The 23,499-nt window shown below is 39.4% G+C and overlaps 1 protein-coding gene across 1 annotated transcript; it reads left to right on the top strand.

The window, feature by feature from the left end:
• Positions 1-15,749: 15,749 nt before the first annotated feature.
• Positions 15,750-23,200, top strand: glipr2l (GLI pathogenesis-related 2, like). Its single transcript, XM_047358606.1, has 5 exons — positions 15,750-16,141; positions 16,711-16,819; positions 19,916-20,019; positions 20,500-20,577; positions 22,215-23,200. Exons 1-5 carry the CDS (start codon positions 16,129-16,131, stop codon positions 22,379-22,381), a joined length of 471 nt encoding a protein of 156 aa, XP_047214562.1. The 5' UTR covers positions 15,750-16,128; the 3' UTR covers positions 22,382-23,200.
• The last annotated feature ends 299 nt before the right edge of the window (positions 23,201-23,499 follow it).

Below are 23,499 nucleotides of genomic sequence, written 5' to 3'. Positions count from 1 at the left end.
ATCAAATGCCATTAAATCAGCTTGGAGACCTTATTATCTTTACTGCTTAGACATATTTAAATTTAAATATGCATAATATAAGGAGAAGGGCAGAGAAAAGAAAAACACTGAGAAGTAGAGTCAAATGTCAGAAAGATTTACTGACCTCAAGGTGGCAGAAGGTCACAAAGGGGAAAAGGGAAACTTTGCATGCACAAGTGAAAAAGAGCAATGACAAGTAAAGGACTTAGCTTCTTTTCCCTAGAATTTGAAATGATATACAGTACAGACCAAAGGTTTGGACACACCTTCTCATTCAAAGAGTTTTCTTTATTTTCATTACTATGAATATTGTAGCTTCACACTGAAGGCATCAAACCATGAATTAACACATGTGGAATTATATACTGAACTAAAATTTGTCTTATATTCTAGGTTCTTCAAAGTAGCCACCTTTTTCTTTGATTACTGCTATGCACACTCTTGGCATTCTGTTGATGAGCTTCAAGAGGTAGTCACCTGAAATGGTTTTCACTTCACAAGTGTGCCCTGTCAGGTTTAATCAGTGGGATTTCAAGCCTTATAAATGGGGTTGGGACCATCAGTTGTGTTGTGCAGGAGGTGGATACAGTACACAGCTGACAGTCCTACTGAATAGACTGTTAGAATTTGTATTATGGCAAGAAAAAAGCAGCTAAGTAAAGAAAAACGAGTGGCCATCATTACTTTAAGAAATGAAGGTCAGTCAGTCCGAACAATTGGGAGAACTTTGAAAGTGTCCCCAAGTGCAGTCGCAAAAATCATCAAGCGCTACAAAGAAACTGGCTCACATGAGGACCGCCCCAGGAAAGGAAGACCAAGAGTCACCTCTGCTGAGAACAATAAGTTCATCCGAGTCACCAGCCTCAGAAATCGCAGGTTAACAGCAGCTCAAATTAGAGAAAAGGTCAATGCCACACAGAGTTCTAGCAGCAGACACATCTCTAGAACAACTGTAAAGAGGAGACTGTGTGAATCAGGCCTTCATGGTAAAATAGCTGCTAGGAAACCACTGCTGAGGACAGGCAACAAGCAGAAGAAACTTGTTTGGGCTAAAGAACACAAGGAATGGACATTAGACCAGTGGAAATCTGTGCTTTGGTCTGATGAGTCCAAGCTTGAGATCTTTGGTTCCAACCACCGTGTCTTTGTGCGGCGCAGAAGAGGTGAACGGATGGACTCTACATGCCTGGTTCCCACCGTGAAGCATGGAGGAGGAGGTGTGATGGTGTGGGGGTGCTTTGCTGGTGACACTGTTGGGGATTTATTCAAAATTGAAGGCATACTGAACCAGCATGGCTACCACAGCATCTTGCAGCAGCATGCTATTCCATCCGGTTTGTGTTTAGTTGGACCATCATTTATTTTTCAACAGAACAATGACCCCAAACACACCTCCAGGCTGTGTAAGGGCTATTTGACCAAGAAGGAGAGTGATGTGGTGCAGCGCCAGATGACCTGGGCTCCACAGTCACCGGACCTGAACCCAATCGAGATGGTTTGGGGTAAGCTGGACCGCAGAGTGAAGGCAAAAGGGCCAACAATTGCTAAGCATCTCTGGGAACTCCTTCAAGACTGTTGGAAAATCATGTCAGGTGACTACCTCTTGAAACTCATCAACAGAATGCCAATAGTGCGGAGCAGTAATCAAAGCAATAGGTGGCTACTTTGAAGAACCTAGAAAATAAGACATATTTTCAGTTGTTTCACACTTTTTTTGTTCAGTATATAATTCCACATGTGTTAATTCATAGTTTGATGCCTTCAGTGTGAAGCTACAATATTCATAGTAATGAAAATAAAGAAAACTCTTTGAATGAGAAGGTGTGTCCAAACTTTTGGTCTGTACTGTACATATTTTTGGGGTATGCCATAATGACATTCATCAATTGCACAACTAAAACCCAAATATAAACATGTATATCTTTCAGCTACTAGAGATAAAATGTTACCCAACTATCCTGTTTAAGTTCTACATCACTTCTCAAGAAAATTCATAGTGTCACACAGTGTGTCAAAGTACTTACGTTCAAGTGCATGATTAAAAATATAAACAGAGAAACTGGAAATAATCACTAAGTTACAAGAAAAAGAAAACAAGAACAGTATTGCGAAAATGCTACTGAACTTTGAGTACTGTCACTCCCAGCAACTTGCGCTCCACCCTTGTTAAAAATAGCCTAATATGTGCCCTCTCTCTAAAGATGTTGAAGTGCTTGTTTTCTTTCTACTTTTATTATGTGGTCTGTGTTACAAGGAGCCAACCTAAAGGAAACATGTATTTATAGATGTAGGTTGGTAAGAGCATGCCATGTAACCATTGACGCTACTCTGTTTGTTGAGTTGTCTTAATAAAATTGTATTGTTGATTGTAAATTAATGTTGAGCATGCTTGCTAAGAATGTTCATAGTAGATTAGATGTCCTGGTTGTATGTACATACTAACAACTTAACTCATTTTGTATAGTGGAATGTTAGAATGAAGAGACACCCCTGAAAGAACTATGCCACCTCGCAAAAGTGTTTATATTCCTTAAACATTTTTCATTTTGTCACATTACAATCACAAACTTCCATGTATTTTATTGTGATTTTACCTGATAGACCAACATAATTATAAACTAGAAGAAGACCATTATGAAAAAAATTCACAATTTGCTATAAATAAACATCTTAAAATGTGAGGTGCATTTATATTCAGCATCTCTCAGTCAAGACCTTTTGGGTATGTCTCACATCTAGAGACAAAAATGTCTTCCTAAGCTTTCTTGTAAAATTGCTCGATCGCACTCAGATTGAAAAAAAAGCATCAGTGAGAAGCAATTTATAAATCTTGTCACAGATTCTCAATTAGATTAGGCCTGGACTTTGACTAGGGCATTCTAACACATCAATATGCTTTGATCTGAACCATTCCATGGTAACTCTGGCTGTCCTGCTGTAAATAAACCTTCCATTCCAGTTTGAAGTTTTGCAGCCTCTGCACAGCTTTTCCAAAAGAAAAGAATCTCCTCAGCATGATGCTGCCACCACCATGTTTGCCATGTATGCGCTACTTTGTGTTGGTCTATCACATAAAGTTCCTATAAAATGCATTGGAGATGGAAGTTGTAGCATAACAAAATGTGTAGAAGTTCAGGGTATTTGAACACTTTTGTAAGGCTTCAAATCCACTGTATTTTAGTTGTGGTTGTATTGGTGCTCTCATCCATCATCTTGTGTTTTACTTAGTTTCTTAATTTAAAGCTGGATATCAGCAGAGTTGCAGTTTAAACACTTTCTGTGACCACACAAAAATGCCTGGTTGCATAAGTGTGTGGCTTGGGGTGTGTGCATGTGTATCTGTTGGAGAATGAGGATGTGGGGATAATTTAATTATGAACCAGATAGAGCGGGTTACCAAGGTTAATATCCTGCATGCACTCTTCTCCTCTCCGGACACTGTAATTGCTTTAAGCACATTAGGAAGTTTATTGACTGCGATGGCCTTTTAGGACATTACATTTCTGCTTCTTAGTGTCAGACAGGAGTCGTCCAGCTCCGCTCGTTGCTTTCTCTGTCTCCTTCTTTTTCTGCAGCAGCTCTCCTCGCTCCGTCACTCTCTTGTTTCTGCGTGCGCCTCTCAGCCTGTGTCTGGTTAATTGAGGCTCTGTTAATATGATGAGATTTGTATAGCAGCTCATCCGCAGAGGCGGCGTGAGGAGCTTTGATTGACAGGTGATTAACTCCTCTTAACCCACAGAATCATTTGTCCTCGGTGGAATAGTTGCACTAATGACACCATAAAAGGCTTCTTGATGTGTCAAATGTTTTAGTGCAGCTCTAGAGAGAAAAAGAGCTTCAACAACTCCCTCCAAAAAACGTGCATCCCACTCACTTTCTATTCCTCTTACTTTAGATCCCTCAACTAGGCCTCCTAATGAGGATGGAGGTGAATGGAAGGAGTTATTAAAAGGTCCTCACCTCCCCCTTTGGACCGTTAAAGAGGAATTATATACAACCAAGTGCACTTACAGGATAGGTAAGAGTTATTTCACATTTCTGTTGCAATAAATCCACTTTCTATTACAGTTGTGACAAAAGTGGAAAATTATTTTTAGCCCAGGAAGAATTTGGAGTGCTTTTCATAAGACATCTGCAGGAAGATTTTCATGAAGAGCTTCAGGTGAGGAAAAATGAAAATTACAGATTGGAGGGGGGAGGGAGCACAGGATGAGAAGCACAGGGAAAGTGATTGGGAGAAGAGGAAAAGCGCAGGAACGCTGTGACAGTTGACAGGGAGCAGAGCCAAGCAATAACTACAGCAGATATAGCCAATGTGAAAAGATAAATGATGTAATATCTGCATGGATCAATGTCGGTGCCTTCTCTCTAAAAGGGCTCCTCCCAATATAAATTAAACAAGAAATGCTCCAACTACCCACACAGACACTCACTCACACTAAAATACACACCTTTCACAATTAGAAAGAATTAAGATGTATAGCCATGAAGTTGGAGTGTTTGAAGATCACTCTATAAATGTCTTCCTCCAGCTGTCTGGTCCCATCACTATGCAGATGGTAGTGGGAGGCAAGGACGGGACCAATTTGTTAAGATAGCAATATCAGGCTAATGAGAAATCAAGTGGCTTGACTTTTGACATGAATCCCATTGTGTCACTCACATTATGAAACCAGAAGGCTATTAACACAAAGAAACCAGTATTCTACAAGTGTAGTGTTTGCTAACAGTTCCCCCTTGTGGTAAGTGAAACAGTTACACTTAAAAGGTCTGTAACTCCAGTGAGGATACAGTAAAAAATAATTATGCCACTCCTGTCAGCAAAGAACAGAAAACTGAGGCTAGAATTCACACAGGTTTAAAATCAGACAAAATATTGCCTGGTCCAAAGAGTCTTGAGTTCTGCTGCAGCATTTAGATGGTTAAACGTTTGCTGTAAAAACATATGGATACATCCTGCCATATATAAAATATTCAGGATGATGTGTTAGGTGATCGAGATTATTTTCTTTGAACGCTTTGGGCCTATAACGATTATCCACGATTTGGTTTTATCGTATAGGAGGGGGACCATATTTACATTTTTTTTTGTTTGATGCATACGCTAAAAATCTACATGCAGTTTAACGGCAGACTCATTTCTGAGGCGGTCCCTGGGATTATGACTTATTATATTCACAGAAAGAACTCCATCATCAGCTGCCAGGATAAGAAAACTGCCAAGAGGAAAGCAAGACTCGGCAACAGCTTACACATGCTTTGTGATGTTGCTTAGTACCAGTTCAAATTAAATCTTGAAGCTACATAATTAAAATACCAAGACAACTTTGATATTATAAATTTATTAGGATCTAACGTGCATTATTGATGAATGAAAATGTTTGGGTGTGAACAATGCTAGAGTTGTGATCATGCATTGAAAACAAAGTTTCTAGATGAATGAAAAAGTGACTTCCGATCAAAGCATCACATTGTAAGACTTACAAAACATGTTCATGTGCTTGTGTATTGTTGTTTCTACACAGCTGTTTTTTTCTTTTTGCTAATTTTGTTCTATAAAAGTACTGGAATAATTTAACCGTGGTTTCTAAAAATCCTGCTTTAAATGTAGGTCTATTTTCTTAAAATGGTATAGGAGGAGGAGACCCAGGAATTAGAAACATAGAAATCTTTATTAACACTTATGGAGTTAAGGGTTCAAACAGCCTTATACCTTGACAGACGAAACACAGGCCCCAATTTAACACCTACATCTGCCTACAAGAGTATAGAATCCAAACCAAGAGCTATGAATGCCAAATTGAAATGCCTATATGTCAAAGCAACTGAATGAATCTCTGCACACATCTAAAGCACAGGATGCAACATTACACCTTCAATTAGCTCAAGCTACACTGCATGCACACGTATGATTCTGCATTTGATTTGTCTCAAAAGCCAGAGCTCGGATCTGGGAATTATATCAGACCCAAGCTGAACAGGTTGCTGCCAGGTTCTACTTGTAATTCTAAAAACTAGTGGGATTTGATTGTTGTGGTGTTAGCGATGAGTAGTAATAAAAGGATTTGAACACTAAATTCATACATATTCATAAACAGAGGTTTTACTGTACTGCTGTAACGATGAAGCAACTCAACCAGAACCCAAAACGCAGCCAGACAAGAGAATGGTTAACCAAACGTTTTAATATAAAAAAATAATAATAATAATTGGGTAGAAGAGGTTCCACTGAAGCGGTCAGACAGGAAGGACAGGAATGGAGGTTTATCAGGGAACTGAAATCCAGCCGGGGAGGAAGGGGAAGTGGACAACAGGAGGTCTTGGGGGTTCCAGGAACAAACAGGGGACAGAGAATATTTCGACCAACCAGATGCAGAAGCGGGAGACAATCCAAGGTAAAGCACTGGAGGGTTTCAGGCAGGGGTAGTCCAGTAATCCAGAGACAGAGTCAGAGACAGGCAGGTTTCAGCAACGTGAGGTCAGGATTTTTCTGAACAGGCAAAATCTGCCTAGAAGGACTAGGCAGAAATCTGTGGTAAAAAAACAGGCAGGATCAGATAACCAGAACAAATTCTCTTGAAACATGAATCAAGGCTTGAAAGCTGTGACAGAGGCAACAGACGAACAAAACCTGGATGACCTTACAGGTTTGACCTTGGATACATGGAAAGTGGGGTGCACACGTAATGAAGAAGGTAGACTGAGACACACAGCTAATGGGTTAATGACCTTGGCAATAGGAAAAGGACCCACAAAACGGGGTGCCAACTTGCGATTCTCTACCTTGATGGGTAAATCCTTAGTGGATAACCAGACCTTCTGACCCACCAGGTATCTTGGAGCTTGGGATCTGTGACGGTTGGCATTACGGGCATAGACAGCTGAGGTCTTGCAGAGAGATGCTCTGGCCTTACTCCAGACTCTGAGACAACGACGTACTGTTAAATGGGCAGCAGGAACCTGGGTAACCCCTTCCTGAACAGAGAGAATAGGCGGTTGATAGCCATAAACAACATGAAATGGTGACAGACCTGTGGCACTTGATGGTAATCCATTGATGGCGTACTCCACCCATGGTAAATTCTGTGACCAGCGACTGGGAGCGTCCATGCATAGGATGCGTAATTTGGTCTCAACTTCCTGATTCATCCTTTCTGTCTGGCCGTCCGTCTGAGGGTGGAAACCTGAAGAAAGGCTGACGTCAATGCCAAGAAGGGTGCAAAACTCACCCCAGAAACGGGAAATGAACTGAGGTCCTCTATCTGAAACGATGTTACGGGGAATGCCATGAAGTCTAAACACCTCTCGGGTTATTACATCAGCGAGTACAGGAGCTGAGGGTAACTTGCGGAGAGGAATGAGGTGGGTCATCTTGGAAAATCTGTCAACCACAGTGAGGAGTACAGTGTTACCATGAGAAGGAGGTAGGCCGGTGACAAAATCCATAGAGATGTGGGACCATGGTCAGTGTGGAATAGGAAGAGGCCTTAGTAGACCGGCTGGAGAGCATCTTGAGGGCTTAACTCTGGAGCAGGTGGTACATGCTGACACAAACTCTCGCGTGTCCTTTCTGAGTGTGGGCCACCAGAATCCTGACTGGACCACTGCCAGGGTCCTAGTAATACCTGGGTGACAGAAGCGTTTAGAACCATGACAGAACTGAAGGACTTTAGACACCATTTCCTCAGGAACATACAGAAGTCCCTTAGGACACTGAACAGGAGGTGGTTGTCTCTGATGACTCCTCTTGAGCAGGCTTTCGATACTGGTAAGAGCTAGCCTGGTCTTGGGGGAAAGGATGTAGTCGTGATCAACAGAATCAGAAGGACAGACAGAAAACTGATGAAGTCTAGAAAGTGCATCAGGCTTGATGTTCTTGCTGCCAGGTCGATAGGCTAGGGTGAAGTTAAATCTACTAAAAAATAGTGACCATCTAGCCTGGCATGGGTTAAGTCTCTTGGCAGATTTGAGATATTCCAGGTTCTTATGGTCTGTCCACACAGTAAAAGGATGTGTGGACCCCTCAAGCCAGTGCCTCCATTCCCCTAACGCTAGTTTGATAGCCAATAGTTCTCTGTTCCCAACATCATACAGGTCCTTCTCAAAATATTAGCATATTGTGATAAAGTTCATTATTTTCCATAATGTCATGATGAAAATTTAACATTCATATATTTTAGATTCATTGCACACTAACTGAAATATTTCAGGTCTTTTATTGTCTTAATATGGATGATTTTGGCATACAGCTCATGAAAACCCAAAATTCCTATCTCACAAAATTAGCATATCATTAAAAGGGTCTCTAAACGAGCTATGAACCTAATCATCTGAATCAACGAGTTAACTCTAAACACCTGCAGAAGATTCCTGAGGCCTTTAAAACTCCCAGCCTGGTTCATCACTCAAAACCCCAATCATGGGTAAGACTGCCGACCTGACTGCTGTCTAGAAGGCCACTATTGACACCCTCAAGCAAGAGGGTAAGACACAGAAAGAAATTTCTGAACGAATAGGCTGTTCCCAGAGTGCTGTATCAAGGCACCTCAGTGGGAAGTCTGTGGGAAGGAAAAAGTGTGGCAGAAAACGCTGCACAACGAGAAGAGGTGACCGGACCCTGAGGAAGATTGTGGAGAAGGGCCGATTCCAGACCTTGGGGGACCTGCGGAAGCAGTGGACTGAGTCTGGAGTAGAAACATCCAGAGCCACCGTGCACAGGCATGTGCAGGAAATGGGCTACAGGTGCCGCATTCTCCAGGTCAAGCCACTTTTGAACCAGAAACAGCGGCAGAAGTGCCTGACCTGGGCTACAGAGAAGCAGCACTGGACTGTTGCTCAGTGGTCCAAAGTACTTTTTTCGGATGAAAGCAAATTCTGCATGTCATTCGGAAATCAAGGTGCCAGAGTCTGGAGGAAGACTGGGGAGAAGGAAATGCCAAAATGCCAGAAGTCCAGTGTCATGTACCCACAGTCAGTGATGGTCTGGGATGCCGTGTCAGCTGCTGGTGTTGGTCCACTGTGTTTTATCAAGGGCAGGGTCAATGCAGCTAGCTATCAGGAGATTTTGGAGCACTTCATGCGTCCATCTGCTGAAAAGCTTTATGGAGATGAATATTTCATTTTTCAGCACGACCTGGCACCTGCTCACAGTGCCAAAACCACTGGTAAATGGTTTACTGACCATGGTATCACTGTGCTCAATTGGCCTGCCAACTCTCCTGACCTGAACCCCATAGAGAATCTGTGGGATATTGTGAAGAGAACATTGAGAGACTCAAGGTCCAACACTCTGGATGAGCTAAAGGCCGCTATCGAAGCATCCTGGGCCTCCATAAGACCTCAGCAGTGCCACAGGCTGATTGCCTCCATGCCACGCCGCATTGAAGCAGTCATTTCTGCCAAAGGATTCCCAACCAAGTATTGAGTGCATAACTGTACATGATTATTTGAAGGTTGACGTTTTTTGTATTAAAAACACTTTTCTTTTATTGGTCGGATGAAATATGCTAATTTTGTGAGACAGGAATTTTGGGTTTTCATGAGCTGTATGCCAAAATAATCCGTATTAAGACAATAAAAGACCTGAAATATTTCAGTTAGTGTGCAATGAATCTAAAATATATGAATGTTAAATTTTCATCATTACATTATGGAAAATAATGAACTTCATCACAATATGCTAATATTTTGAGAAGGACATGTAGTTTCTCTCGGAGGTCGAAAGCCGGCGAGAAAAAAAAGCACAAGGATGTAACCTAGCATCGTCTGAAAACCTTTGCGACAGGACTGCACCGACCCCAGTCTCCGAGGCATCAACCTCCACAACAAAAGGGTTCGATGAATCTGGAAAACGCAGAATAGGAGCTGAGGTAAAGAGACGTTTTAGTTTGTCAAAGGCCTGTTTGGCTTCTGAGGACCATTTGAACTGAGTCTTTATAGAAGTGAGTTGATAAAGAACCCTTGATAAAACGGCAGTAAAAATTGGCAAACCCAAGAAAAGTTTCTTTGAAGTTCCTTCTGCTTGTGTTATTGGTTTGGTGAAATACAAACTGTTAGAATAAATAAATCATGTCTAACAACTCAGAGACCTCTGATGGTCCATGTCAGACGTTTAACTTTTTGGGCATTCTTGTTGCTTTTTCAGGTAGGAACTCACAAACATCCAACCTCTCAGCACAAACAGAGTGCAGCATAAGGACACCTGTAACTGCAACTGTGGGCAAGTAACCCAAACTGTTATTCAACCCGGACTTGGTCTCTAGAAGCAACTTAAAAATCCTAAAAACACACAAGAGCATCAACAAGAAAATTTCATTTAGCTGAACTTTGTTGCCAGTGCAGTATTAGTGGCCCAGCAATGTCCTCCATAACCAGCAGGAGAGCCTCTTTCACAAGCTGAAGATTAGATGATCACATTCCCACCTTCCCCACTGTATGTCCTGCCATACAAAGACCAGTTTGCTTTGTTTGTTGAAAATATGTTGAAACAATGTCGAAATAGTTCATAAATGTCTAGGCTGAATTTGAAAGATATTTGGTTTACAAGTGAATGTTTCTGTAATGTCTAGAATAGTTTTAGTCCAAATGTAGACAAGATTTAGTCAAGATGAACTAGCTTAAAAATGAAGTGCTCATCAGCAGCAAGTTTCAGACTAAAAACCCACCAATTACTAGCACAGCTGCTGACAGGGGCAGACAAACAGGACAATTGTCCTGGGCCCAAGGTAGAGGTGGGGCCAGAACTGGGCCCCACAATCCTCAAATATGTTGAATTTTGTTTTCAAAATAGTGTGAAATATATGTGGGATTAATATTTACGTAACATAAAAACTTATTTATTTTGTCCTACTGGCCCTTGTTGTATTGGTCAAGAACCCCCAACACTTCACACATCCCCTCCATCCCCATTCCAAAAACATAAATGGTTTTGCCACCGACAACTTCTTATGCTGCCTTAATCTGTCCCTCTCCTCTGGGTATGTAGCCGCTCCATCACTTTGATACAAAGAAACAGTACCGCAGGTTGAGACTACCTTTGGTTCGCTCTCCAATTCACTGTCACCCACAAACCGGACCTCTCTCATCTCTGTGTCCTCTGCTTAAAGCCACTAACAAACTCCGCAGTTTATGTCGTGTATTTTTACAAGTAGTGTTATAATAAGTTATAATTAGAACAGGGCCGATAGGTGTCGATTGGAGGCTGGTAAACATTACTTGATCAGTGTTTTTCAACCCTGGTCTTCAAGACACACTGTCTTGCATGTTTTAAATGTTTTTCCCTGTTTTAACACACCTAATTCAGATGATTGTAGTTCAGCTTGTTAATCAGCCATCAGTTGAAATCAGGTGTGCTAAACCAGGGAAACATCTAAATCATGCAGGACAATGGGCCTTGACGACCAGGGTTGAAAAACACTGATCTGATTGATGTTACCACCTCTGTGCTTTACACAGGATCTGGGTTGGAGGTGAACAGCCATGAATGAAATGAAGATACCTTTGTAGAACCTCAACTGCTACAGGAAGGTTTGTCACGTGGCATCTGGAACCCAGATTTGGAGCTTGAAGCAAGCAGTAGCCTAAAATAAAAAATATTCAGAACAATCAGCAAGTATGGAAAGCCAAATGTGCCAGAATTAATAAACATAGAAAATATCATTACTAGTCATTACTAGTTTTTCAGATTGAGCTAGCTGACAGAATAACCAACAAGTAAATAAATACGTACGGGAACCTTTCAACATACATAATTCAGGTTTTTATTATTGAAATAAACAATGTTACATTTACATTAATTAAAAAAAGCATAAAATAAATTAATAATACTAAATCAAATGAAGATGTCTTTGATTGACAGTTTATGCTTTCGAATATTTTTTTCAGGGTTTACTGATTTCTATTTTTTTTTTTTTGTGGACAAATTTTAAGTCTGATCTTAGAGCACTTTTAGACCAGGCAGTTTTGCATGGTTTCTACGTTTTTAAATGAGGTCTTTATATAGTTTCAATGTCAAATTCATGTCTATTTGGGATGGATCCATACCTGTACACCTAAGCTATCTTTAGCGCCAGCAACCCTAAACTGCAGAAATAATTGCTCAGATGGGCTCCTGCCCCGGGACTTTTACCAACTTCTGTATTCTATATAAATCACATCTATTCCTTATCTGCTTTTCTCTGCACGGCTCTGTATGGGTACTCCCACACACAGGTGAAATTACATCAGTCATCTGTTTATTCTCTGGCTTCACCAAACTACCTTTTTAATTACAGTACATTATAAAACCACTGGTTGTTGCACTTGAGCAACAGCATCTAATTCCTGCAAAACTAAAACTGAAAGTCAAATCTGACCTAAAGCTGTGAAAGAAACTTGAAGAGCTGTCTGATATCTGTCTTCTTTTTATTTTTTTTAGGAAGGCTCACTAAAAAACAAGAACCAACATGTTTTGATTGGTTTGCACCATCAGTTTATCTGCTATAGAGCAGGAATATAAACTTGGACAAGGATGCACAGAAAAAACTACTACAATGCTTATTAAGAACACTATGCCCTGAGTTTCCTAACGGATTCCTTCTAGGTGTTATATAGAGGTTCAGAACATATATTATATTGAAATTTTATTGTTTTTCTAACTATGCATTTTAGCATTTTGTTATACTACCGCCATCTTGGTCATTTTCAATGGTGAGCAAGAGCCATGGAAATTGTACATGTCTTCAGGTAAGGTACTTAAAACTCAAATGGTAAAATAACATTACAACAAATCCTGCTGATGTAAAATGCTTGTTCAGCTCTGATCTTTGGTTGGGAGTTCATTTAGGTCAAGTGAGCCACTGACCCACCCTTCCATCATGTGAGTCGTTTGAGTTGTTGTCACTTGCGGAATACCTCCAAATGAGGCCAAAATGTGAAGTGTATTGCTCATGTTTCAAGCTGTGAATAGTTGTGAAACTGCCGAGAGAGAAGAGTCAGGGCTCTACTATATTGCTACCAAAAAGTATATAACCATCACCTAGATGTTTTAGATCATTCTACAAATTGTTATGTAAGACAACCTAAACAAATACCAAAAGTAGTATTCAAGTATTCATTATTTTATTTATTAAGGGGGAAAAAAACTATCCAAACCAATCTGGTCTTGCGTGACAAAGGAATTGCCTCAAATTGCTTAATTTCATTAGGTTTATTGGAGGGTTTTCAAGGAATAATGGCCTGTTTAAATTCATGACATGGTCATGCTAATCGCAGTACAGACAATAATTGGGCCAATTGAAAATCCAAATTTTTTTGCCATTTAGAGATGGGCATAACTCTGGTTTACTTGTTCTTAAGGTCCCCAACTGACTGCTAGACATTCTTCTCTGGGATTTTTTGCAAGAGAGCAGAATTTTCAACATTTAAATTTGCTGCAATTGTTTTTCAAGCTTTAAAGCAACATAGTAGGCCCAGACCATCACAATCCCACAATAATCTTTGACTGTTGCATGATGTCCTTTTTCCAGAATGCTGTGTTAGTTTTAGACCAGATGTAACAGGATGCTTCCAAAAAGTTCTACTTTTCTCTCTTCATTCTGTCCAGGGTGTACCCCGCCTCTCGCCCGTGGACTGCTGGAGATAGGCACCAGCCCCCACATCACCCACTATGGAATAAGCGGCATAGAAGATGAATGAATGTTGCGTTTAACCACATTTAAATCCTGATTTGAAAGGGGGCAAAACCTTTTTCATAGGCTTTAGATAGCTTTTTCCTTTAATAAAATAAATCTTCATTTGAGAATTGCTTTTTGTATTTACTCAGGATATATTCACCTATATTACGATTTGTCGTTTAACTGTGACAGGAGACAACCAATTGCTCAGAGCATTGTAGGTGTTGGAAAGCAGGAATTTGAAGCCCCCCTCCTCCGTTTAATGCTGGGTTTTTTTCATGTTAATCACTGATTACTTCTTTCACTTGTCTTTCAAATGATCACTACTCAGAAGAGTGTCCCTTGTCTTTGAGATGTTGATAAACCGCTGAGTCTTGATTAGATGAGATGGCTTTTTTGTGTTCTGCCATCCGTTTGCGCAGCTGTTGTTCTGTTTCAACCATTAGGAGGTCTACATTCTTTGCTGCAGCGGACAGCCAAAAAAAACACTTAGCACAGTTTGTTCTTGGGTGTTTTAGCCTTGGGGTGAACCACCAGTTTCTTTATGAAAGTGTTGTTAGATAGAACATTTACCAGAATTTCGTGTTTGAAGAAAATCCTTCTGAGATTTCTCCTGGCTCTGTTCGTGGCACTGTTCTCTTACAGATAAGGGGTTGGTTTGAAACCCAGGTTGGATTTCCAAGGATATCCCTGTGTTCTTGCACATGCTGACTCCAAATTGATGTGCATGGATGTTTAGCCTGTTTGTAACTGTGTTGATGGACTGGTAACTGGTTGAAGCTGTTTTCTGAGTTGAGGCCACTGACTGTGGCCATGGACGTAAAACCCCATCCCTGCCCCAAACCTCCAGACCAGGACCAAGTGCGTACGTGAGAAAGAATGGATGGATTTCATTAAGTCAAGCAAAATGTGGATAAACTCCTGCTCTCTGTGTTATGATTTGTGGGTGTTTTGGGGTTTTGTTGGTCTGTTTCACAGTTAAGTTTTTGAATCATGTTTCTGTTCAGGTTATGCTTTAGTTTCATGTTTTTCTAGTTTCTGTTAGTTTGTATTCAGGAGTTTCCGTTCTGCTCGAGCCACATTTTGTCCTGTCAATCAACTTTATTCAGTTCACCTGCACCTAGTTAATCTGTCTTCTTGTTTCACCTGGTCACGCTCCATAAATACACACCTGTTCAGTTATTCATGGCGGAAGCATTTTCAAATCATGTTCATGTCTTGTTTTCTGGATCATGCTCACGTCTTGTTTTTTGTATCATGCCTGCCCGTTTATTGTTTTGTTCCTGCCTCCTCCGTGAGTGAGTTTTTGTTTTTTATTCATTAAATCCTTTTTTCACTTACTGTCTGCATTCTGGGGTCCTCCATTTTGCAAGCGTTAACACCCTGATAGTTTAATTAAAGCCCATCTGTGTATTGTTCACATAGTAGATTTTAATCATGGGGTTTTGTCTTCTTTTAATGTTCATTGTTTACATAAGACTCAACTTTTACAACAAAAGTGCTTATTGACAATTTTTGTAGATCTGAGTTATGAGATGTAAAGTGAGTTTTGACATAATCTGTTCTGACTTGTCACTGGGAGGCAATTCAAGCCATTTGTTTATCTTGAGATCAGAAATGTCATTTATTCTCAAGAGGTAGCATACCTCATACAGAAAAAAACAAATAGTTGTAACCTGCTATGCAGAATGATGGATAGTGATTTATTTTCTTCTTGCATGTCAGATGCAGTTGGTGAATTGCTCAATCACAGCCTTTGTAAACAGAGTCAAAATTAGGTTGTCACTCTTTTATTAGAGCATTGCTTATAACTTATATATGCAAAAAGATGACGAAGAACCTGAAAGCAGTGCAGTAGAAGTGAAACTACTTCTTTATTCTCACTGTGCATTATCCAGCACAATGCTACTTCATTGCATTAAGAATGAAATAATAGGCCATGTGGTTCAGGCCACAGATGGCATAGCTAGGGCTTTTCTACACTGGTAGATGGGGGGAAAAAGAGCCATATAAAGGAGTCTGTCTCATAAAGATGATGTCATCATTGCTTAAAGGGCTCCCCTTTCATTTGCAGAAAAGAGAAGAATGTGGGTGTGTTCTCTTCTGGGCCATAAAGATAGCTGATAGCATGTAGATTGTAGACTGCTTGGCTAGAAGGAAGGAAATCCAATTGATGCTGATGGAGGTAAAACAGAGCTAATGTTGTGCAATGATCATTGCATCAAGAGGAATATCTGAAGGGGAACTACAAACTTTATGTAACATGAAACCTGTGTAAGTGTGAGAGGAAAGAAAAGGCTTAAAACGAATGGATTGGTAGCCATTTCAGACGGTCAGCTTTAAAGGTCCAACACTATAAGGAGAGAGAAAGCAAATTAAAGCGAAGAGTAGGCACAAAGCCGGCTGACTCCACTCTGCACTATTGATCTCACTGAGGACTGAGTGATTCAGCACCATGGGAAAATCAGGTAAGCAGAGACAGGAGTCTGAAGGTTGTAACACAGATTATTTGATTTATTTATATCTTGTTTGTTTTTCCAGATTTACAATTTCCTTAATAGAAAAACACACATGTGCATGAGCATATATCTGGGCTATTTCTTGACGTTAAAGCTGTATCTTAATGTAGTACAAAAAAAATATATTGAACTGTGAAAACAATCACAAAGAGCTGTTTTTCTGTTCTCAATTTAACATCTTTGATAGCTTTAATTCTTCTTAGCTTGTTTCTAAACAATGGCAGAATCTGCCCTTCTGTTTTTGTCTGTGTAAATATTTGAATGTGCCTATTGTATAAGCACTCTGGAGATTGTGAGGCTTATGAAAAGGCCACTAAGTGATAGGCACTGAGTAGCTGTGTGGAGAGGGTATCATGGAGGGTTGTGTGGGGGGTCTAGCTGACGTTTTCTCACTCATAGTGTGAGGTTAGTCAGTCTCAAGATTTCAGCTCTTTGGTCATTTGCGAGTCTCCTTGTTGTATCCCTACATTCATGCAGGAGTCTAACTCTTCCCCTCTCTGACCTGTTTCTGCTCCCAGCCTCCAAGCAGTTTGCTGAGGAAGTGCTGCAGTGCCATAATGAATATAGAAAGAAGCACCAGGCCCCTCCACTAAAGCTGAGCGGGAAACTGAGCAAAGAGGCTGCCCGGTGGGTTTCAGCACACACACACACACACACATGCACGTACGCACGCACACACACACAGATTAAAGTATGAAGCTAATGAGGAAAGGTTTGACTACATCAGTCACTGTCAAACTTCTGTGGTCAACTTTAACAGCAAACACAATGAACCTAAGCTATGTTTCTGATTACTGGTGACCTTATAATTCAACTGTAGCTGCATATGAACTGTTCATATTAAGCTGAATTAAACTGTTTTTCAGTCAGGCTTAGTAAATTATTAGCACCAAGTAAACTTGAGAAAAATGTATACTCTTGATTGGAATGTTTTTCCAAGTTGCCCTTTCACAATAAATTCAGGTCAACCATGTTAAAATGAATTGATTTCTGGTCACATTTCACCACCTAATTATTCTGAACTAAGTTTGAAGCCTCAACATGAACTAGTTCTCATTCATTATCATGTTCTTTTAAAACGTTAAAAAATGTATACGAACAATTAAGCCCAAAATTATTTATACCTGGCAGCTTTGGATTTAAATTATTTTCTTCATGAAGAACATTTGTTTCTGATAGGAAAGGAGACATGTATCTCTTAAAAGACAATCAAACAACATAAAAGGACGTATACATTTGAAACAGAAAAATCTATTTTTATTTACATTTTATAAAAAATGGCATGTCAAACATTGTTTTTACCCTCCTCAATAACCTGTGGAATAATCTATATTAGCAGTGCAGCAATCAAATTCTTGTCATAATTGCTGAGCAGCTTTTGTACTTTACCACTGGTAATTTAATGATTAATCTTTGGTGAGCTAAAAGCCTTTAAGTTTAAAAGGCTTCCTTGTCATGACCCAAATTTAAAGCTGCACAGATTCTTGACTGGATTTGAGTTGGGACTCTGGCTGGACCACATTGAGACATACATAATATTACTACAGAAGTCAGATATTGGTCAAATTAAACCATTAATTCAAACCTACATTTGCCATATGATATATTAATATTTTGGGCTTAACTTTAGGTCATGAACTCTTTCACCAAGTAAGTTATCAGGTATATTTCAGTGTTTAAAGTAATGTAAATTACCTCTCCAGCTTATTTGCATTAGTTTAGTTAACTCTTTTTGTCTTTGTTCACTTAAACTGTATTTTATAAAAGCAGGTGCTCTCATTCACTTATTTTGATTATATCAAGGAAAAAAAAAGTCTGACATTTTATCTGAAAAAATAGTCTATTTAGATTGTGATTGTAAAAGCCCTCACTTTTAAAGCACTTTGAGTGTGGTTTTTCTCTTTAATGAAACCTTGATTCCTCTTTAGCTCATTAGCTGACAAGATCTTCAATCATATCAATTAAAGACAACATATGTGCTGTATATCGGCTACTTAGCTGTGCATAGGTCTGAGTGAAAAGTTAAACGTGACCAAAGCATTATGCTGAAGCTTCTACAGCTTGCTTTCGATGTATGTCTCAAACACAAACAACGAAATCAGGGCGCAGAAAAAAATTCAGTTTAATGTATTAGTGTTGATGGATAGGATTCTTGCATTTAAAGGGAAACCGAAGGCATCATACTTAAGTTTAAAGTGAGGGGAGAGGCTTCATTATCAATATCACGTATCCACCAGGACACTGGACTCAGTGTCTGTGTGTGCATAACTATAGCTGAACTGCACCTGTTCTTCCCCGTCATACACACACAGGAACACAGAGTAGTTAGCTAGTCTGTCCTGAGGGAAAAATGCATAAAGTATCCAAAGGCCACTAATCCAACTAGCTCTTTAGTTTAGATTTTACTTTGCCACGCTGAGTGCTTGAAGTGGCCTGTTTTCTGATAATTCAGCCTATATTCTCTATTATGACAAAAAAAAAGCATGATGTCACTGCAAATGTTACTCTTCCCCTTCAGATGCATTAGAATGCTGGATTTTACACACTTCATCCCAATACACATAAACTATACCAAGCAGGGGTGCATCAAAGTGACAAATATGTCACAGACATAGCAGGACTTCATGTTTGACAAAACTTAACTTATGTTATTTTAGGCCTTTGTAGAATGTGTTATATCTCATATACACTAAAACCAGTATTTTTACTTGTTAAAACATGGCATATGCAAGACCAATGGGATATGTAGTATTACTTATTTCAGCATTATGATTGATATTTAGTGACAACAAAAAACAGAATTGTAGTCCCATTTGAACTAAAGCAATTAACACAAGGGCTGCATGGTGGTGCAGTTGGTAGCACTGTTGCCTTGTAGCAAGAAGGTCCTGGGTTCTATTCCCAGCCTGGGATCTTTCTGCATTGAGTTTGCATGTTCTCCCCATGCATGTGTGGGTTCTCACTGGGTACTCTGGCTTCCTCCCACAGTCCAAAGATATGCCTGTTAGGTTAATTGGTCACTCTAAATTGCCCTTAGGTGTATGAATGATTGTGTGCTTGGTTGTTTGTGTGTTGCCCTGTGATGGACTGGCGACCTGTCCAGGGAGTACCCCGCCTCCTGCCCATTGACTGCTGGAGATAGGCACCAGCTCCCCTGTGACCCACTATGGAATAAGCAGTAGAAAATGACTGACTGACAATTAACACAACTCACTGAGTGTTTAAGTGTTAAACAGCATAATTTTAGCATCTTAGCATTCATTAGTTCACCCTGTGGAGAAGGTTTATTGATGTCTGATCAGGCCATAGTTTAAAATGACAGTCTCAGAAAGCTGATAAGGATCCTTACAGCTTGTTCTCTAACAACTAGGTCACAATTTAGACCCAATGTCTGGTTGAAATTAACTAACCTCTGTTTAGAATATGACATGACCCAGAAGTTTTTTTGTAGATTATAAATTCCTCTGTGGCTGCAGTTACTCAATGACAAAATACTGAATAAGTTCATAAAAATATATCACGAAAATCATTACATCTTTGAGGTTATGATGTTTTTTGTTACTAAAAAGTTTAAAAACAGAGACTGCTAACAGTCTGTTTTATTTATCTGTTCGTTCAATACTCATGTCTTTACTTTTCTGTGCAGAAGTAAGTTTCTATTAAGATTTTTGATTTTTAAAAAGTGCAAAAAAAATTTTAATATGCGACATTCTCATTTTTTAGTTATGCTGAAAGTCTGGCTAGCACACGAATCCTGAAGCACAGTGAGGAGTCCAGCAGGGGGAGCTGTGGAGAAAACCTGGCATGGGCTTCTTATGACCAAACGGGTCTGTAAAAATTAAAACCTTATTTTTATAGACCACTTAAGTGACATGGCACATACGTTTAAGCTTTGGAGAAGGTCTGATGTAATTGTTTCTATGTTTTATTCTCCCTGTTATCAGAAAAAACACATGTCAACAGGGTCAGTATGTATGGCTTAAAGCAAATGCTCTGTATGTATGGACTGCTAGTTGATGGAGCTGAACAGCTGGACTTTATCCTCCCCCCACACACACACACACACACACCCACCCCCACCCCACCCTTTCAGTGACTATGAGTCACTGCAGAAGTATGCCAGCACAGGGCAAATATTGATAAAACAGCTTAGTAATTGCTGACAAAAATGGATAGCAATGTAAACCCCATTTGTAGCTCACAATGACCGTCTGGAGTCATTTCTCCCATTTTTTAATTATTCATAACTTATTTGATTGACTTCTAAACTGATTTCACTTCTTTTTTTTTAATCAATGCTATTGCAGGGACGGATGTGGCAGATCGTTGGTATGAAGAAGTAAAACAGTACAACTTCAACCGCCCTGGATTCTCCTCTGGCACTGGTGAACGTTTTGTCTCATCTTATCTTTTCTTTTCTCCCTCAGTTTGTCAACAGCTTGTTCGCCTGCGATGTCATTTTCAGTTTATGTGTTTTTATTTTCGCTCTCTCTCAGTGTCACGCTTGTGCTGGCGTTAGGGAAGTTGGTTGTTATTTTTGGTCTAATGTCACTGTGTGACTTGGTGTCTCTCCAATGGGAAACTGGGGGGAAAACCACAGTCATATTTATCGCTCATGAGCCCACATGTTGTATCTATATGGAGCTAAATTGGGGCCATAAAGTTTGTTCAAACGAAAAAAATTTGAACCTGAAAAATAAAGGTTTGTTCAAACGAAAAAAATTTGAACCTGAAAAATAAAGGTTTGTTCAAAAGAAAAAAATTCGAACATGAAAAATAAGTTTGTTCAAAAGAACAACATTTGAACCTGAAAAATTATTCTGAACATCCCCCGAAAAAATGTGAAAACTGGAAAAAAAAATTTGAAACTGGAAAAAAAAAAACTGATGTGAAACTGGAAAAAATAAGTTCAAAACTACTTTTCAGATTCAAGTTTTTTTTTCGAACTTGCAGATTTTTTTTTGGCTTCAAACTTTTGGCCCTGTTTTGGTGTGGGGAGCGGGGCCTCAGATCACGGGGTGCGGAATCATGACTGACAGCTCAACACAGCGGCTGAAGAACATATTCCCAGCTGTTGCATTCAGGGACCGTGGGAACTGGGATTATCTGTAATACATCATCAGGTCCTTCTCAAAATATTAGCATATTGTGATAAAGTTCATTATTTTCCATAATGTAAGGATGAAAATTTAACATTCATATATTTTAGATTCATTACACACTAACTGAAATATTTCAGGTCTTTTATTGTCTTAATATGGATGATTTTGGCATACAGCTCATGAAAACCCAAAATTCCTATCTCACCCTGTTTTGGCCCCCCACGCCAAAACAGGGCCAAATGTTTTAAGCCGAAAAAAAAATCTGCAAGTTCGAAAAAAAAAAACTTGAATCTGAAAAGTAGTTTTGAACTTATTTTTTCCAGTTTCACAGCACTTTTTTTTTCAGTTGCAAAACTTTTTTTCCAGTTTTCAAATTTTTTGGGGAGAGGTTCAAAATAATTTTTCAGGTTCAAATGTTTTTCTTTTGAATAAACTTTTATTTTTCAGGTTCAAATTTTTTCTTTTGAACAAACCTTTATTTTTCAGATAAACATTTTTTTCTTTTGAACAAACTTTTATTTTTCAGGTTCAAATTTTTTTCATTTGAACAAACTTTATGGCCCCAATTTAGCTCCATATATCTAGTCTGCACTAATTCCTCCACATGGATTTCCCATATCCTCAGACACCAGTGTGTGTGTGTGTTAGTGTAACTTAATAACACATAAAGTGGATCCCTATTAGCAGTGACTCACACAGAGCCATGAAGCATTTCCTGCAAGAGAATAAGGGATATAAACTAGAAAGGGCATGGCTAAAGAATTTAGGGCCAGATTGATGCCAGAAAGAAAATTTCCACTTTTGTAAATGTTTGTGTTAACTGAAGAGTGTGAGCACTCAGCTGCAGTCATATTTGGACAAAATGTTCCTCACTCTTGTTCCATGTCCTCTTGTTTTCTTTCAACTTTCTTTCTTACCAGGCCATTTCACTGCAATGGTGTGGAAGAGCAGCAAGTCGCTCGGTGTGGGAAAAGCCACGGCGTCAGATGGATCTTCCTTTGTTGTAGCCAGATATTTCCCAGCAGGGAATATCACAAACCAAGGACACTTTGAGAATAATGTCCTCCCATCTAAAACCAGCTCTTGAAGACCCAATGATCCTCCTTGACTTTACACGGGCCCAAAAATATTTATTTAGAATTAAAGGGGAACAGCTGTCTCCCCTGCAGAGCTCTGGAGTATGCAGCGGCACATCCTGCTGGATAGAAAGCCAAACTGCGATCTTGTAGGATTTTGAAAGATAAAACACACTAAGTCCTTTATGGCTATAAGGCCTGTGTAGGGCATAGTGATACCTAATATTTTTGTTTGTGTACAATGTTTTCTGTATTTGTTTCCTTTTTTGTCAGCTAATTTAGGGAAAAGGTCACCAACATGCAGACATATTGCCTCAATCTGAAGCTGATGACTGTACATGCTTGGAATGTCTTTGTTATTGCACCTTCTTGTTGAAAAATATGGATCAGGCTTGTGTTGTTTCTTCACACCCCAATTCATTTGTACAATAAAGCTGAAAGATTGTCAGTACAAAACATACACAACATTTTTGTCTTTCCATCAAGATTTTCTGAGTTGGTTTTGGTTGTGTATATGTTAAAGATATGCCCATAAATCTTTAAAGCAATTATATTAATTTACATTGAAAGAAGAATCAGAAAAGACTAAATATATTGCCTTCCAAACGTGCAAATACCCTCTGAACCTTTTCACATTTTGTCACCAACAAACCTTGTTGTATTTTATTGGGGTTTTATGTGATATACCAACATAAAGTTTGTCAAATTTGTGAAATGGACGGAAACACGATTTTCAAACATTTCTATAAATTAAAATCTAAAAAATGGTGGTGTGGATGTCTTTAACCCCATTTACTCTGACGCCTCTAAATAAAAACCATTGCAACATATTGTCTTGAGAAGTTCCCTTATTAGTAAGTATAGTCTACCTGTGTGTGATTTAAGTGCTCAAACTGTTCTGGAAAAGGCCTAAGAGGTTTGTTTGAGAACATTAATGAATAAATGGCATACCAAGAACACAGCAGACAGGTCAGTGAGAAGGACATGGAGAAGTTCATGCAGGAAAAGCAGGGTTCGGTTACAAAATATTATTTGAACAATTCACAGAAATGGAAAAGGGTATGGTTGAATTTCAAACCTACCAAAACATGGCTGCACACATAAACTAACAAGTTGGCTGGGCTAGTAA

The sequence above is a fragment of the Girardinichthys multiradiatus genome, chromosome 3, assembly GCF_021462225.1.
Source record: "Girardinichthys multiradiatus isolate DD_20200921_A chromosome 3, DD_fGirMul_XY1, whole genome shotgun sequence".
Taxonomy (NCBI): domain Eukaryota; kingdom Metazoa; phylum Chordata; class Actinopteri; order Cyprinodontiformes; family Goodeidae; genus Girardinichthys; species Girardinichthys multiradiatus.
The sequence above is the reverse complement of the archived record's forward strand: the minus strand, read 5'-3'. Positions and strand labels throughout refer to the sequence as shown.

Excerpts from the sequence above, each read along its gene's own strand:
- glipr2l (XM_047358606.1), top strand. Across the intron at positions 16,820-19,915 it reads CTGAGCAAAGAGGCTGCCCG|TTATGCTGAAAGTCTGGCTA; the intron begins GTGGGTTTCAGC and ends CTCATTTTTTAG. Across the intron at positions 20,578-22,214 it reads TGGATTCTCCTCTGGCACTG|GCCATTTCACTGCAATGGTG; the intron begins GTGAACGTTTTG and ends CTTTCTTACCAG.